The sequence below is a fragment of the Anoplopoma fimbria genome, chromosome 20, assembly GCF_027596085.1.
Source record: "Anoplopoma fimbria isolate UVic2021 breed Golden Eagle Sablefish chromosome 20, Afim_UVic_2022, whole genome shotgun sequence".
Taxonomy (NCBI): Eukaryota; Metazoa; Chordata; class Actinopteri; order Perciformes; family Anoplopomatidae; genus Anoplopoma; species Anoplopoma fimbria.
Window position 1 is genome coordinate 279,423 of NC_072468.1, and position 15,174 is coordinate 294,596.

The following is a 15,174-nucleotide window of genomic DNA, read 5'->3' on the forward strand; positions in this document are numbered from 1 at the left end:
CTCTCTGTCTCTTTCAGTCCACTGTTGTCTCCTACAGTTTCTCCCCCCTCTTCTAGTCTTCAGCTCACTGAAGCCTGTGTGGAGTAATTACAATTAAAGTATTACAGTTTAAAAGGAGGATTTGAGTCTGATTATGATGAAGGAAAAACTATAATCCAAATACTCCCTTATGGGTTTTCTAAATTTTTTGTGCAATCCACCCTTTGAAACAAACACTACGCTAAACAGTCCAAACATTTTTAAACAGTTTGAAGCTGTGTGAACAGTATGGTGTTCACAGGTATGTCTGTATTGTGGGTGTGTGAGCTGGGCGATGTAAGAGAATGGGCCTCATCTATCTGCCTCACTCTTTGCGGTGAAGCTGACTTCCTCTCGATTAAAAATAGATGTGCCCACTTCAGCTCTCTGTCACGTTTCCTCACTTCTATCGTCCGTCCTGCCCTTTTTCTTTTTACTGTTATCCCCTCTATATACTCTCTTTTTTCTTCAAACCATCTCTATATATCAACCTAACCCCCACACTCGCACACACATGCCCACATGGCCTGACACTTTCTTCCCTCGCTCCATGCTCCTCCTGGCTCTCTCCTCCCATCTCATTCTCAGCGACCCCCTCTCTTTCTGAACATATTTCATCAAAGGCCTCCTCACAGGTAACAGTCACCCTGATCTCATTAACTGCTGCTAAGCGCAGAAGACTTGAAAGAACATACTGTCTCAAACATGCACACACACACACCCATACATACCCGCCCACACACACACACACTGCTTGTATAACCCTAACGGTAGCATAGGACAAGTGAATCAAAGACAGGAACCTTCCAGAAGGCTCATGTATAATTCTTAAACTGAGGATAGTTATAACGATCTAATGATTTCAGGCTACTGCATGAGCACTGAAATTGGCTTTTATATTGGCTCTGTGTTTTTGTGTGTTTTTGTGTCTGTTCTCCCCACCCCCACTCAGTCTCTGTCCTGTTAGTAGCTGTATTAACCTGGGGTCACTCTGCTCTCCCGATCGCGGTAACCCCATTAACTCCCATTAAGTCTCATTACTACCCTCGTGAGGATCGTTACCGCATGCTTTATCTCATTTCCTAAACACCACAGTATGCATTCTGAGGATGTATGCTTCGTGCAACACAATTTTTGCCAGTAATTGCGAGGGTTATATGTTCCACTGGAGGCGGGACCAGGTGTAAAATGTTGGTTTGCCAGTCAACAAGTGACAGTAATTGAGCAATCCACTGCCTCCGAAAAAACGAAAAGGCAGCCCACACTGCCAAGGAAACTGTTTTCTGAGGCCTGAAGGGCTGTGAGGAAAACCTACCAGAGAAGGGGGCAGCGGACTGACAGCCTGACACAGAGTCAACTATAATTATACATGACTGTCAGAGTGAAATATTCAGCAATGTGTGGTCATGGGGATGAATTATATATTCACTCCCGTCAGGACTTCTGTGTCAGAGGGGGATTTGATGTAGTAAGAGGTAGTGGGATCTGGAGTAAAATGGAGAGAGAAAACACAGAAAAAGGAGTCAATGGGGTGATTAAAAAGGAGAAGGGAGGGCAGATTAGGTTAGACATGGAGGAAGTGAAGTTTTACTTCTACATCCAACTGAAGTCTGTGATACCCCCAGGTGTATGCAGAGGATTGCCAGGCACTGCTGATTTACACATAGAGGATTTGGATTTTTTCACGTACATTATTTTTTATACTTTAAATGTGAGTTTTTAATATGCATTTAATAGTTTCAGATTATGTTTTCAATAAGGTTATTTCAGGTCACATACAGATTATTTACTGAAACGAGATGATTCAAGCACCTCCTGTGCAAATATACTGAGCAGTGCAGTGCTGCTTCCAGTTTTTCTGTTCTCAGTTCTTGTTTTAGTGTGTTTGGCAAGAGAGATATTCTTTTTTTTTTTTTTAAACAAATTTGAATTAAAATCATAGTATTTCACTATAACATCAAGTGTTTATGACTTAGCAACAGTGAAAGTTTTTACTTTTTTTCTTTGTGCGTGTGTTGGTGATTTGAACATATTTCATGGACTCGTATTAAATTCAATTCAATTCAGTTTATTTTGTATAGCCCAAAATCACAAATTACAAATTTGCCTCAGAGGGCTTTACAATCTGTACACATGCAACATCCTCCAAATAAACACACCTAAAAAAGGACATCAAGTACCGTTTTTTGATGTTGCAAAATCCTAACTGTTTCCAAACTGAGCCCCGCCCACTTAAAACAGAGAAAAAAAACAAAAAAAAAAACTATCATGGAAAACTGGATCCAATTACTCATACTGAGAAGCTGACTGCCAAAATATTTTTTTAGGGCCTTTCAGAGTGATGAGAGCCATGGCTCAATATAAACTCTGCAGTTACTCTGTGCATACAGTATTGTACATAAAATAAATGAGAAAGAAGACGTAATAGTTTTTTTAGCTCCATTTTTTTTTTAAAGGACATTCACACCCACACATGGTCTGGCTAGACCTCTGAAGGTGGGTGCTGCTATACAGTTGAAAAGTGGAAGGGGCCACTTGTGCAAGTCTTCAGTGTTACTTAACAAACATGGGACTGTTATGAATAATGTAACAAATAGGTTTATGTTTTGACCACCAGTTTGAATTATTTCAGCTCAAATCATATCCATCATTTTGGCACAGCGGTTGGGTTGAGATACTACAACATCTGGGCCGATCCAAGCTAATTCCTACAAGTGCCAGTCACATAACTTTGTCTATGGTCTATGGGGAAAAATGAATGGGGCTTCTACTTACGGGTGCATTAAATAGCTCCTTCCACTTCGCAACTCTATGCAAGGACTTGTTATTGCCAAACTAGTTTTCATAATAAGTACAACAATGGGGTATACCAGGTTTGAGAAATACGTCATTCAAGCTGAGTCTGTACACATCCACACAGTTCTGAGAAGGTATAATCAAGCAACAAGTGTCAGATGACTACAGTATGTGAAGGCGCTTTAAGATCCACATTATTCTAGTTTTTGGGGACAGAATAGACAGTCAACTGTGTACACTGCTGTTAAATAAATACACACAATATCCAGAGGCTCAAATCTTCAGGGTTCCTGCAATATTGCGCACATCAGTGTTACCACAGAACTACTGCTCGTTCCTTCAGTCAGGTTTTATAACCACTGTGATTAGAGCCCCCATAAAGCTGAGACCATGTCCTGATGCTGCTCTGAATTGTAGGAGACAGAAAGAGAGACAGGAAGATGTGTGTGTGTGTGTGTGTGCGTCTGAGGAAGAGAGAAAGTGAGGTTATGCATGTGTGTGAGTGTGTGTGTGCGTGTGTGTGTGTGTGTGTGTGTGTGTGTGTGTGTGTGTGTGTGTGTGTGGAGAGTGAAGCGTGTTACAAGGAAAGATTGGATCTGACCCATTAACTTTACAGGCCACTCATTGCGCACCGGTGCAGCAGGGGTCAGTAGGGAGATTTCACTGTAAATCTCTACAACGATCTCAATGATAAACCACAGAGAGAGGGAGAGAGAGAGAGAGAGAGAGAGAGAGAGAGAGAGAGAGAGAGAGAGAGAGAGAAGAGAAAAGCACAGCTTGCAACACTGTTCCTGACTCTGTCCAAAGCCAAGATAAGTTTCACTAAGGATGTCATCTGCTGCCAACCAGCCAGCTGGACTTTATTTTCTTTTGTTACACATTTAAACACAGGATTTGCCAGCTTAACCATGTTCTGAGCAAATGGTGAGGATATGTGGGTTTGTTTCTCATGTTCCTGCGTTAAGAAAAGCTGTTTTTAGATGTGGCCTTTCTGGCTGTGTCAGGTCACAGCCCGCAAACCCAAAACCTAACCTCAAAAGGATGGCTCATAGGGGGCTCATATGAGGACACTTTGTGCCTCAAGGAAAACACAAACAGCAGATGTGTCGTGTGGAGGAGGTGAAGTGAGAAGAGGGAAAAGTCAATGTACCAAATATCCTGCCTCAGACCAGAATGATTCCCGCTCTCCTTTTTTGCCCTGCGGCACAGCAGCTCCTTGGCTTGGTCACACCTCAGATCCAGCTACCTCGACTCGCCAAACCCCTGCAGTACTGTGCAACCATTCTCTAGCAGGACACCCACCCTCGTTCTATGCTGTCTCCATGTTTCTTCTTGACATCAAATCACACTTTGCAACAAATCTTTCTACTGTAGATTACTAATAATTCATCCCCCTAGACCATGCTCTCCACTGAATAATTGCTAAAGTTATTCATGTATCAGATAATCCATTACCTGGGGAGCAGCTGTTCTGATAACCCCATCACTGAAGAAAACCTACATAACTTCCCCCTTCCCTCTCTTCAACTCAAGGTCTAAATTCCACTATGGCCACAATTATACATTTGTTAGAGCTGGTTTAGAAATAGCACAGAACCCTGCACATCACAAAACATAACATATAGTTCAATGAACTTGAAAGCAGGATGTTACTGTATAGTGTATTCATGCACCAGAATTCATTAGCATAGACTTGTGGCATAATGCACACTGTGTTTTGCTTAGACAATCAGATATTGCGCAGAGTAAAGCCAATCATGGTAATGGCTGTAGCCTGGGAGTACTGAACAGTCCAATCATCACCCTTGCCTGAGAGTGCCTTTTTTCCAGACTTGACATTTGTTATGTGATTTCTGCTTCCATTCAGTTTTGTTTTGATCATCAGAAGTACACCCACACTGTTCGAGGATGAATTGTTTTGTGTGTTGCTCGCGAGTACTTGACTGCAGCTCTTATGCTCACTGAGGTCGAGCTCCGGGCTGTTACTGGTTGATCTTTGAGCTTGGCTTCAGAGGGCAATGAACTCTTGGTCAGTTATAACTGACCACTGGATGTGGGAAAAATAAAACCCTTGACAACAGCTCATAAATAACACTGACCTGACAGATTTACATTCAACTCAAACACTTTTCTATCAGACATACTTCTGTTGTTTTTTGTTCTTATTTGCTGGCGCAATAAAACTCATGATTTTTATTTATTCATTAAACCTGACCCCCACCCCCAATATATCAAGTGCATCACTTTACTTTAGGCTGCAGGATCTTGTGGGAAGAAAAGTGAGCAAGTATTTTTTTTTACCAAACAGTAGAATTGTTGTTAAGGTCACACATTACATTTTCTCATGTGTGTATTTGTATGTGCGTGTGCAAGTTAAATTCTGTTATAATTTGTGTCACATGTAGACTCACACAAACACACCGGCTACTTTAGGAGGTATTAGAGCAGAGGGAGTAATTATAGTGTAGGACAGGTCACTAGGCCCGCGGTTCACCTCAACCCAGAACACTGGAGCTATTCTGGACCTCTGGGAAAATAAGGAGGGCTGCACTCAGAGGCCAACTTCTGTTACCAGGCTAAGAACATTAATTACTCCTAGGGCCAACACAAGATTAGACTATAATTGGTGGTTTGCCTGCTCAAATGAATCGGTGAGTGCCTCTACTGACCACAATATCAGTGACTGATTATAAGGATTGGGTTCTTTCACTCCAAGTGCACGGCAAATAACCTCCCTCTCACAGAAATGTGTGTTCCTTGTTTTGCACACATGTCAAAGTAATTATGCACTTGGTAGGGCATGTGAATGTTACGCTCATATAATGGAGATAATGCAGGGGAAGAGAGGAGGGGGTTGGGAGCATTCCAGCACATTTTGTTTGCATATTGTGACCTCCATATGGTCCAGATCAGCAAACTGTCAACTAATCCCATTCTTGTCTGAGTCGCATTTAATCCAGGACAGTGGTTTGAGGTTTAATTTTGTTTTCATCTGTTTGGTTTTTACTCTGTGTAAATGCCTAAACATGTTAAAATTGTCTTTGAGCAACTGACATTAAACTACAATTTTTTAAAATCTGCCTCATACTGTGCCAGTCAGAGCCTTTTTTGGTTTTTAAATGTGCATTTCCTTCATGTCCTCAAATCAAATGGGACTTTTACTTTTTGCTTTCCCCTGTATGTGTTTCTTAATGTGTGTTGCAGCGACTTGGTAAACCCAGAAAACTACAGTATTTTGGCACACTGTAATGAATTTAGTTTTTCCAGTGTTGCATAATCTGGCACAGATGATCTGCGGAATTCCCGGAAGAAGGCCATGATTGAAATTGTGCCACAGTATTTCCCAGCCCCCCCCACACACACACACACACACACACACACACACACACACACACACACACACACACACACACACACACACACACACACACACACACTGTACTAACAAACCATTTCCCGATGCCCATACTAGCAGAGACATGCCTCCCACCTTTTGCCATGGAATTTCCCAGTTTAGGCAGACTTCAGCTTGAGCCATGGGAGGGGGTGGGCCAATACAAAAACAAACACAACCCTGATAAATATTTCAGTCCAAAGAGTTTGAAGAGGAGACACATGGGCTTGATTTGCAGATACTTTCTTTTCCAGAAGCACCCAGAAGAGCTGTTACTTTGAAGCCTATTATTATTTTGTTACTTTTGCCTTGAATCTGGACACATTACACATTTTGACAAAAAAGCTGGTGAAGTGTTTTGTTCCGTCAAAACCACAGGAGAGACCATCACTGTTTGTGTGAGACTGTGGCCATGTCGGCTGACAGACTGAGCAACTTGTCAAAGGGGGAGAAGCCAGAGAGCTTGGTGCTGTGTCCTCTGGTCTCAGCAGCTGCCCCTGAGCAGGAGCTGCTGTGTATCTTTGGGACGGGGGACTTTGGGCGCTCTCTGGGCCAACGTCTGCTCCAGTCTGGCTACAGGGTGGTGTACGGCAGCCGCAGACCTCACAGCTGTGGCCCCTTGCCTCAGGGAGCTCAGGTACTAAACTTTTCATTACATCTTTGCAAACTCTGGAATTAAACTTTTTCGCAAGCCTTCTTTTGAGATTGTTCAGAACATGTGTTGCATGATGGTCCTGAACCAACTCAAACAACTGTGTTGATAAAAGTGCTGGGAAAAAAGAAACCATTGTTATCAGGCTTTGAAAGTTGACTAAGCCAAACAAGTCTGTGATAATGTGCGCTCATGTGCCTCTGCACATGTTGCTGCATTTAGTTTTCATCTGTCGTGCAATATGTGCCAAACTGTAGTCAACTATCACTGAACACGCTGAGCCTGTTACAAGTGTGTTGACACATGTTATGTTCATGCAATGCTCAACACAATACTATCTGTGTATGTTGTGCAGGCGACGAGCCACGAGGCAGCAGCCCAGTCAGCTGGTCTGGTCTTAGTTTGTATTCACAGAGAACACTATGACTTCCTGGAGACACTTGCACCTCAACTCAAGGGGAAGGTACCTTTTTGCACATTTAGATGCCTTTGTGTCACATAGCAGTTGATTTCTACTTTTTCATTCACTCTGCTGATTTCATTGATTGTAAGGTTCTGGTGGACGTCAGCAACAACCTTAAGAAGAATCTATACCCAGAGAGCAATGCTGAGTATCTGCAGAGGTAAGAGAGAAATCAGGCAGCACTGTAATGTAAATACCTAAAATATTGGGAGATCTCATACATCATGTTGTTTGAATTACCACTTTGTTTGTTCTTTGTCAGTCTGATCCCTGGAGCTCATGTGGTGAAGGCTTTTAACACCTTGTCTGCCTGGGCCTTGCAAAATGGACCCTCAGATGCCAATAGACAGGTGCTGAATCTGTTTGTGATGTTGTTTCCAACAGATCTGTTAAAACAAATCTTTTGGTTTACGTAGTGGTAGTGTATTTGACACTTTAAAACGTGTTAAATTGGGCTATCTCCTTCTGCTATTTAGGAATGCATTTATTTTCTAATGGTGACATTTCTCTTTTTGAAATGAATCTATTCAGCACTCCTTTTCAAATCCTTCTCCCATTGCATTTTACAATTCTCTGATCTGTTAACACAGTGGGGCATCGGCCAATAAGTTAAAAATAATAGACTCTTTCAGAGAGAAAGCATTTCAGTCCAAACTATATTATTAACTCATTTGGAAGTTTTGATCAAACCAAATCTAAGTAAAAGAAGTCATATCTGAAGAGTCAGCCTCGTGTCTTTGCTGTGAATGCCATCTCTGATGTATCCTTGAATCAATTAACTCCACAGTCTCTCTTAGATCTAAGCTCTCCGTCACATGCTTTGTACTCTTGCTCTTGCTCTGTACTGCAAAGCTGCAGCATATGTGGGTTTTTCATTCATTTCATTTTGATCCAGTTGTGCGATCCCTGAGGAAGGTAAAAAACACACAGTGTGTGTGTTGGTGGGGTTGTGTGTTTATGTTATGTATGTGTGAGTTGGTGTATTTGGAGCACAATCAGCAACATCAAATCGGTGTTGACTGAGCATTGGTGTTAGTTTTTACCTGCTTTATTACAACTAAATTTAGTATTTCATTCAGAAAGCCTCTCCAGGTACTTTGACGTTCAATCCTCTGGAGTAAAACAATCCTTTCATCATTGCATGAGCAAATGCATCAATCACATAAATGCATAAACATGGAATAATGAAGAAACATACTCCTCACACGGAGCATTTCAAGGGCTCTAAATACTATGGTTGTTTTATGTTCCAGGTGTACCTGTGTGGAAACGATGCCAAGGCGAAGCAGGCGGTAGCAGAGATGTCCACCAAACTGGGCTTCACTGTTCTGGATAAAGGGTCTCTGTCAGCAGCCAGAGAGCTGGAGGACTTCCCCCTGCAGCTTTTCCCAGAGTGGAGGCTGCCGCTACGCGTGGCTGTAGGCCTCCTCGCTTTCTTCTTCTTCTACCTGCTCATTAGAGATGTCATCTACGCCTATGTGGACAAAGGAAAAGACATCTCCTTCAGAATCATGGTGTCCCTGGCCAACAAGGTAGACTGTTTGTGTCTGATAAATTAGCATCAGTTCCTCTTTGAAAGTAAATAACTTGAATCTTTTTTTCTCCTTTGTAACCACTTCTATGTTCATCCCCCGTCTATCAGGTGTTTCCCATTGTGTCTCTCATCATGTTGTCTCTGTGTTACCTGCCTGGTGTCATAGCTGCCTTCCTTCAGCTCTACAGAGGAACCAAGTACAGGTCAGACATCAAAACAGGATGGACTGATATTTTTAGTGCCTACAGAGAATACATTTCAAAGTATTTTATTGTATCCTACAAGTTAAAGTATGTTTGTTTAAGGCGTTTTCCTGACTGGTTGGATCGCTGGATGCTGTGCAGGAAACAGCTGGGACTTGTAGCACTTGGTTTGGCGTTTCTACATGTGCTTTACACTCTCATAATCCCCATAAGGTATGTAACAGGTGCAATGTTCAACCACATTTTTGTTGTTAATATCAACCAAAACAAATTATGGCAGCTTTGAGCTAGTAATCAAAACTGTAATTTCAACTGGAAGCGGTTGCCAGTTTATCAGGAACAAATACCAAAACTAAACTAAAATCAACCCTGCAAAAATCCTACCATCATGACGGTTTTAATGTTTAGTCTGTACATTCATATATGTTTAATATGGTTATTTTGGACACTGTTTTCTGTGCTGAGAAGTGTTTCTAATATGTAGTCTACCCTCATTAATATCTTATCTGTTGACTGACAGTGTCTGAAAGAAAGAAAGAAAGAAAGAAAGAAAGAAAGAAAGAAAGAAAGAAAGAAAGAAAGAAAGAAAGAAAGAAAGAAAGAAAGAAAGAAAGAAATAGTCTTTTAAAAAGGAAGTCAAAAAAGAGTTGTTAAGTTATTTGCAGTAACTAGGTGGTTGCTAAGGTGGAATGGAAGTGGATGGAAGGATTTTGATTGCCCGTTGCTAAGACTAAGCATGCATGTTCAATTATACGAGCATTTTCAAAGCTTTCCACCACATCTCAAAGTCTTCCGTTATCCTGTGACCCACAGAGTGGAACAGAGTGGAACAGGTGATAGGATGTTCAGGGTTGTTGATAGTGGGCAGACAGCTAGGAAGTTACTTGGTGGTTTCCTGTGGCATTATGGGCAGCTGTTCTGCAAACTGAGGTGGTTGCTATGGCGATTCAAGGTGGTTACTAGGGTGTATTGCAGGTTAAGCAGGGTATAATATGTGTTTGTAGCAGTCAGAGGTATTACTGGTAGTGATGGTGGTAGCAGCAGTACTGTCAATGGCAGCAGTGGTAGCAGCAGAATGAGAGGCACTTAAAACTGAGATGTAAAGCTACAGTTTGAATAAATTGTGGTGGGATCTTAAAATATAGTGTCTGAAATAACACATAATGATACAAATAAGGCATAGTGGGAAAAAAAAATTAGAGAAAAGAAAGAGCTGTGTGACACAGATCTGTCAATTATAGAGATACAACACAATTGAAGCACACAAAATAGACAATTTAAACCCTAAGTACCTGCAAATAAGTGCAGCTAAACTACCAGTAATTCAGTTATAATGCTTAACCACAGATGAATAGCATAATAATAACACTAGGAGTGTTTTTTTATTAGTCATGGTAACTAATAGATATGTAAAAGAATTAGGCCTGATGACTGTTTAAATAGATTTGTCATTTTCTTCCCCAGATATTATGTGAGATTCAGAATTTCTGAGAGTACCATCTCACAGGTAAGACATAAAATGTACTTATTCATACACAACCATATAAATTCAGATGATTCTGCTTAATTTTGTGCTGTTTCAGAACAGTTACGGTTTAAGATTCTCTCTCTCTCGTTTACTGTTGCTTTAAGATAAAGGAGAACAGAACTTCAGTGTTTGACACCACAACTGCCTGGCGTGCTGACTCTTACTACTCTATGGGGATTCTGGGATTTGGCCTGTATCTCCTGTTGGGAATAACCTCTCTCCCCTCCGTCAGCAATGCTCTCAGCTGGAGAGAGTTCAGCTTCATACAGGTAGAGACTGACATGTTTGTCTTAGTCATATGATATGTGGGTATCTGGATGTGTTACAGTGTATGAGCTTCAGTGTGTCTTCACATTCACACTGACACATGATGGAAACAAAATACAGAACTCTTCTTGGGCTGCCTTTTGTTTACATAGACAATAATTGGTGGTTGCAACTGGAGGAATGTGGAATTTTTTTAATATAATTTCCAGTAGTGCTGGCCCTATTGATTCCCAAACAATCTGTACAACAGTTTGTCCCTAAAATACATGTGGGTTTGTTCGCGTACGTGATTTACATAAATTGTTGAATAACAGAATGAATCTAGAATGACAAAGGTTTGTTTTTCTTCAGGAAACTTAACCGGCCCACAAATTACAAAGGCACATATGTGTGCCTGTTTGACAACATGGAAGACAGCAAAGGCTTCACACCTTTTGTAGCCAACAGATTTGGCGCTCGTAGCTCACAAAAAGGAAACCGAATGGCAGATAAGCACTTTATTCGTCATTTTAGAGACATTTCTATGATATTTCATGAGCAATCTCAAAGGAAAAATATAATTTAGGACAACTAACTATCTCACCTCTACACTGTTGCCTTGAAAAGCTGCAAATGACAACCGGATTGATGATTTAGTTAACACACAGATACATGCTCACAGTATTAAACATGCTCAGTTAGTATCTACTCACAATGTGCCCGTTGGAGGTATTTTAAGCTGCGTTATGAAACGCTCTGTGTACTGCCACTACAGTATTGCACCTGTTTATGCTCTAGGCTGCAGAGATTCAGTTGGCGTGGAATTGTACAGAGAATCTAGTGGACCTTGTGTGTGAATACTGGCAGAAAAGAATATTTACAACAATATTCACATCATGTCCATTAGCCGAGATTCCAGCTATGACTGATGAGGACGATTGTGTGCTTCAGCCCAGAGTGAAAACAGTTACGTGGGCCAGATAGCTGATTCCAACTTCCCGTTGGATAATCTATGGAAAGTGTTATGGTGTTATTTCCATCCTTCCCTTGCTTAATGAGATTGTTTTTACTCTTGCAGAAACAAAAGTTTATCTTTTTTCCCACTTTGACCAATAGAAAATGGAATTGCCTCACTACAGGGAACCAACTCATTCATAAATGTAACTGGGTCATGTCAAGCTCATTTTCTCATTCCACACACCTCCCCTTTACTCAAGCCCAAATTAGAGCAGTGCTTTAAATGTTAAGTTATTCATCAAATGTAATTTGGTGGGCATACATCATTTTTTTTGCCTCAGTCTTTAGGTTTAGTTCATGTGTATGGAATGGATATACTTGCCTGTACATTTGCAAGTGTGCTTGTGTATGCATGGTCTCCATCATTAGTGGAAATATCTCTCTATACGTATGTGTGCACAAAGTAGATGAGTGTGTGCACATGTGTAGGTCAAAAGCGTGTCTCTGTAAAGGTCAGCCTATCGCTTAATAAGCCTTTTACACAGTAATTAGTTGTGTAACTATGTGAATCTGTGTCTTACCTGTTTTTTCTCTCTTCTAGTCCAAGCTGGGATACCTCACAGTGTTCTTCTGCACCTTTCACACCTACCTGTACGGTTGGGACAGGTTCCTGAAATCCTATTCCTACAAATGGTACACTCCTCCAGGCTACTTGCTCTCTCTGGTGGTGCCTTCGGTGTTGATTGTGCTCAAGCTGCTGCTCCTCCTGCCCTGCGTGGACCGCAGCCTCATACGCATTCGACAGGGCTGGGAGAGGAATGATCCAGAAGTAGCCAGTGAGAAAGCACTGCTAACATAGAGACTATCACAATCACAATTATGGACAATGATATGATATGCACAAGAAAACGCAGACACTAAAGACACGTTGGCCTTGCATAATCAACAGGTAACCCCGGCTCATTGTTTTGGATGTCATGGATTCAAGACCTTACTATTACAGAGAAAAATGTTTGGAACTTTTTAGTCCCTCTTTGTAATCAGCTTGTAATTGTTCCATGTTGTACATAGTACATGACACAGTGAAACTGTGTAGGCTTATGTAAATGACTTGGAAATACATTAAGACTATATTATATATATATATCCTTACAGCATTTTAACACGATACCCATATGCATCCATAGTTGTTTCAGCCTCTCACTCTGAGACAGGCGACTTTGTTGCATTTCCCTAAACATCAGCAGCAACAGGTTGACTTGTATACATCAGTTTCTCTTCAACCTTCCTCTACAGTATATGGCGGCTTATGTTTATTGTATTTTCTTGATATCTTTTTTTATTTTTTATTTTGGATCTTTCTTATCAATGTTGGAGTAGGTCAAGTTGAACAACTGTTCAATAAACTTAGGCATGACTGAACATAACTGTCCTTTTTCTCCCTTCTATATATATTTCATCCTGTCGGAAAGCTCAGTCAAACTCAGGCAGTCTCCCCGCAGAGTTGAGTGTGCTCTGTCTAGTCGTCTAGGTCTGATCCCTCTCCGGGTTCATCCCTCTGGCTGATCTGATACAGTTCTCCAGGAAACATTCTATCTGAGCTGCAGGCTTCTCCCCAGTCACTACAGGATCTCATCACATCAGTGGAGAGAGGAGTGTGCAGACTCCTCCATCACAGAAGTCCTCTGCAGAGAGGATATAATATTTGGATGTGACAGTGTAGATAGGCCCTTGATGTGGTGCTGCAGCAAGTCATTTTAGTTGATCATGAAGGGAGTGAAGAAAGCAAAGAACTGATAACTGGTAGTTGGTGGTGACACATGATCTAGCATTCATCTATACACTTGGACAAGCAAGCATGAAAACATGCAGTATGTTGTCAAATTAATGAATGCATTCAAAGCACACCACAAACACACACCTGTAGTGCAGGAAGTTGAAGGAGGGAAAAAAGAGAAAAAAGAAACCATGCCTCAAACAAAAATACTCACCACATGGTGTGAATTAGCATGAAAAAAAACAAATTTAATATAATGAATGATTATGCTCATATTTTTTCATACTAGAGGAAATGCCTTGACAGAGAACAAGCTGCTATAAACTTTATATTCATACTAGACAATTTGACTATTTTCAAACTTTGCCATCCACGCTTTTACCAATAAAGTAAAACCTCAACTGGCTCAACAGGAGAGTGGGCTGGCTGAAGCGGCCTCCAACAATCACCGCCAGTCCCACAAGACCGACAGATCTACAGTAGTCACAAGTGTTCCCCTTAAACAACACATCCAGACTAGCAAAAGTGAATATGTTAGAAGATTTACAGAAGAAAATGATCTACATATTAACTTGTCCAAAACAAAAGACATGTATAACATTAAATAAACTAAAAGGCTAAGTGGAATATCAAAAAGGGTTTGTTTACAATATTCTCTCATAGGACCTGTGATCTTCCTCAAAGCCTCATTCATTATTCATAAATCATGAACAATGGTTTGGCCACATGGGGAGCATGAATAGTCTTTATTGCTTTGTATGTCCCTGAAATTCTGTACGACTTTCACAAGAAATGTTAACGCGCTTGATCTTTATCTTCAATTAATGGGCAAAAATGATAATCATGATAAAAAACTAAACTGTAAAATAATTTTCCTGAAACTCCTTATTAGGGTTAGAGTTAGGCTACCAGTTGAACATTTGGCCTGCATGACAAGCCTTTGGTTGGCATAATGTCTGATGTCCACATGTGGGACCACATGTTTTCTTTCTGTGAGATCCAGAAGTATATAAAGAAAAACAACATTTTATCTTGAATGTTTTTTATAAATAAAATTTGGCACTTTATATAACCCTCTCTTCTCTGTTTTATGTATGAGCGTATTTCCCATTTCTTTTTCGAATAGTGATTTTTAACATTAAATGTCTGAAAAATGATAGGGTATATTTAGTGCATCTTGACATGATTGTCAGGTGTGGTTAAACATGCAACACAGCATACAATTTCACGCTAAAACGAGTAAAAAAAACACAATCTCAGTTAACCCAACTCGGTGCAATGAAGGAAAACTCCATGTGTTAGTGATGAGTGATGAACCCTTAATTCGTATGCAAACTCATTGGTATGTACAGCTGACGCATGTCAAACGAAGATCAATTCATTCAAATCAAGACAGCACGAACAGAGTTCGAGTATTTATACATAGTAAATTCAGAAATAGTAAAAACAGACAGAAATTTATATTTTAGAATATTTCATATTTCTTATTGCAGTGATTCATTTCTGAAACAAAAAAGGTAAAAACAAAAAGTGTCACTTCAGCTTCATGGAGTACTTCCCAATAATTTGACTATTTCAACATGAGAATGACTTTAACTGTAAAATG

At 40.6% G+C, this 15,174-nt stretch overlaps 1 protein-coding gene across 1 annotated transcript; it reads left to right on the top strand.

Moving 5' to 3' along the window:
* Positions 1-6,398: 6,398 nt before the first annotated feature.
* On the top strand, positions 6,399-14,640 carry LOC129108987 (metalloreductase STEAP4-like). The gene is made up of 10 exons (XM_054620887.1): positions 6,399-6,845; positions 7,216-7,323; positions 7,413-7,483; positions 7,586-7,673; positions 8,577-8,855; positions 8,966-9,060; positions 9,163-9,273; positions 10,525-10,567; positions 10,693-10,857; positions 12,393-14,640. Exons 1-10 carry the CDS (start codon positions 6,621-6,623, stop codon positions 12,648-12,650), a joined length of 1,443 nt encoding a protein of 480 aa, XP_054476862.1. The 5' UTR covers positions 6,399-6,620; the 3' UTR covers positions 12,651-14,640.
* The last annotated feature ends 534 nt before the right edge of the window (positions 14,641-15,174 follow it).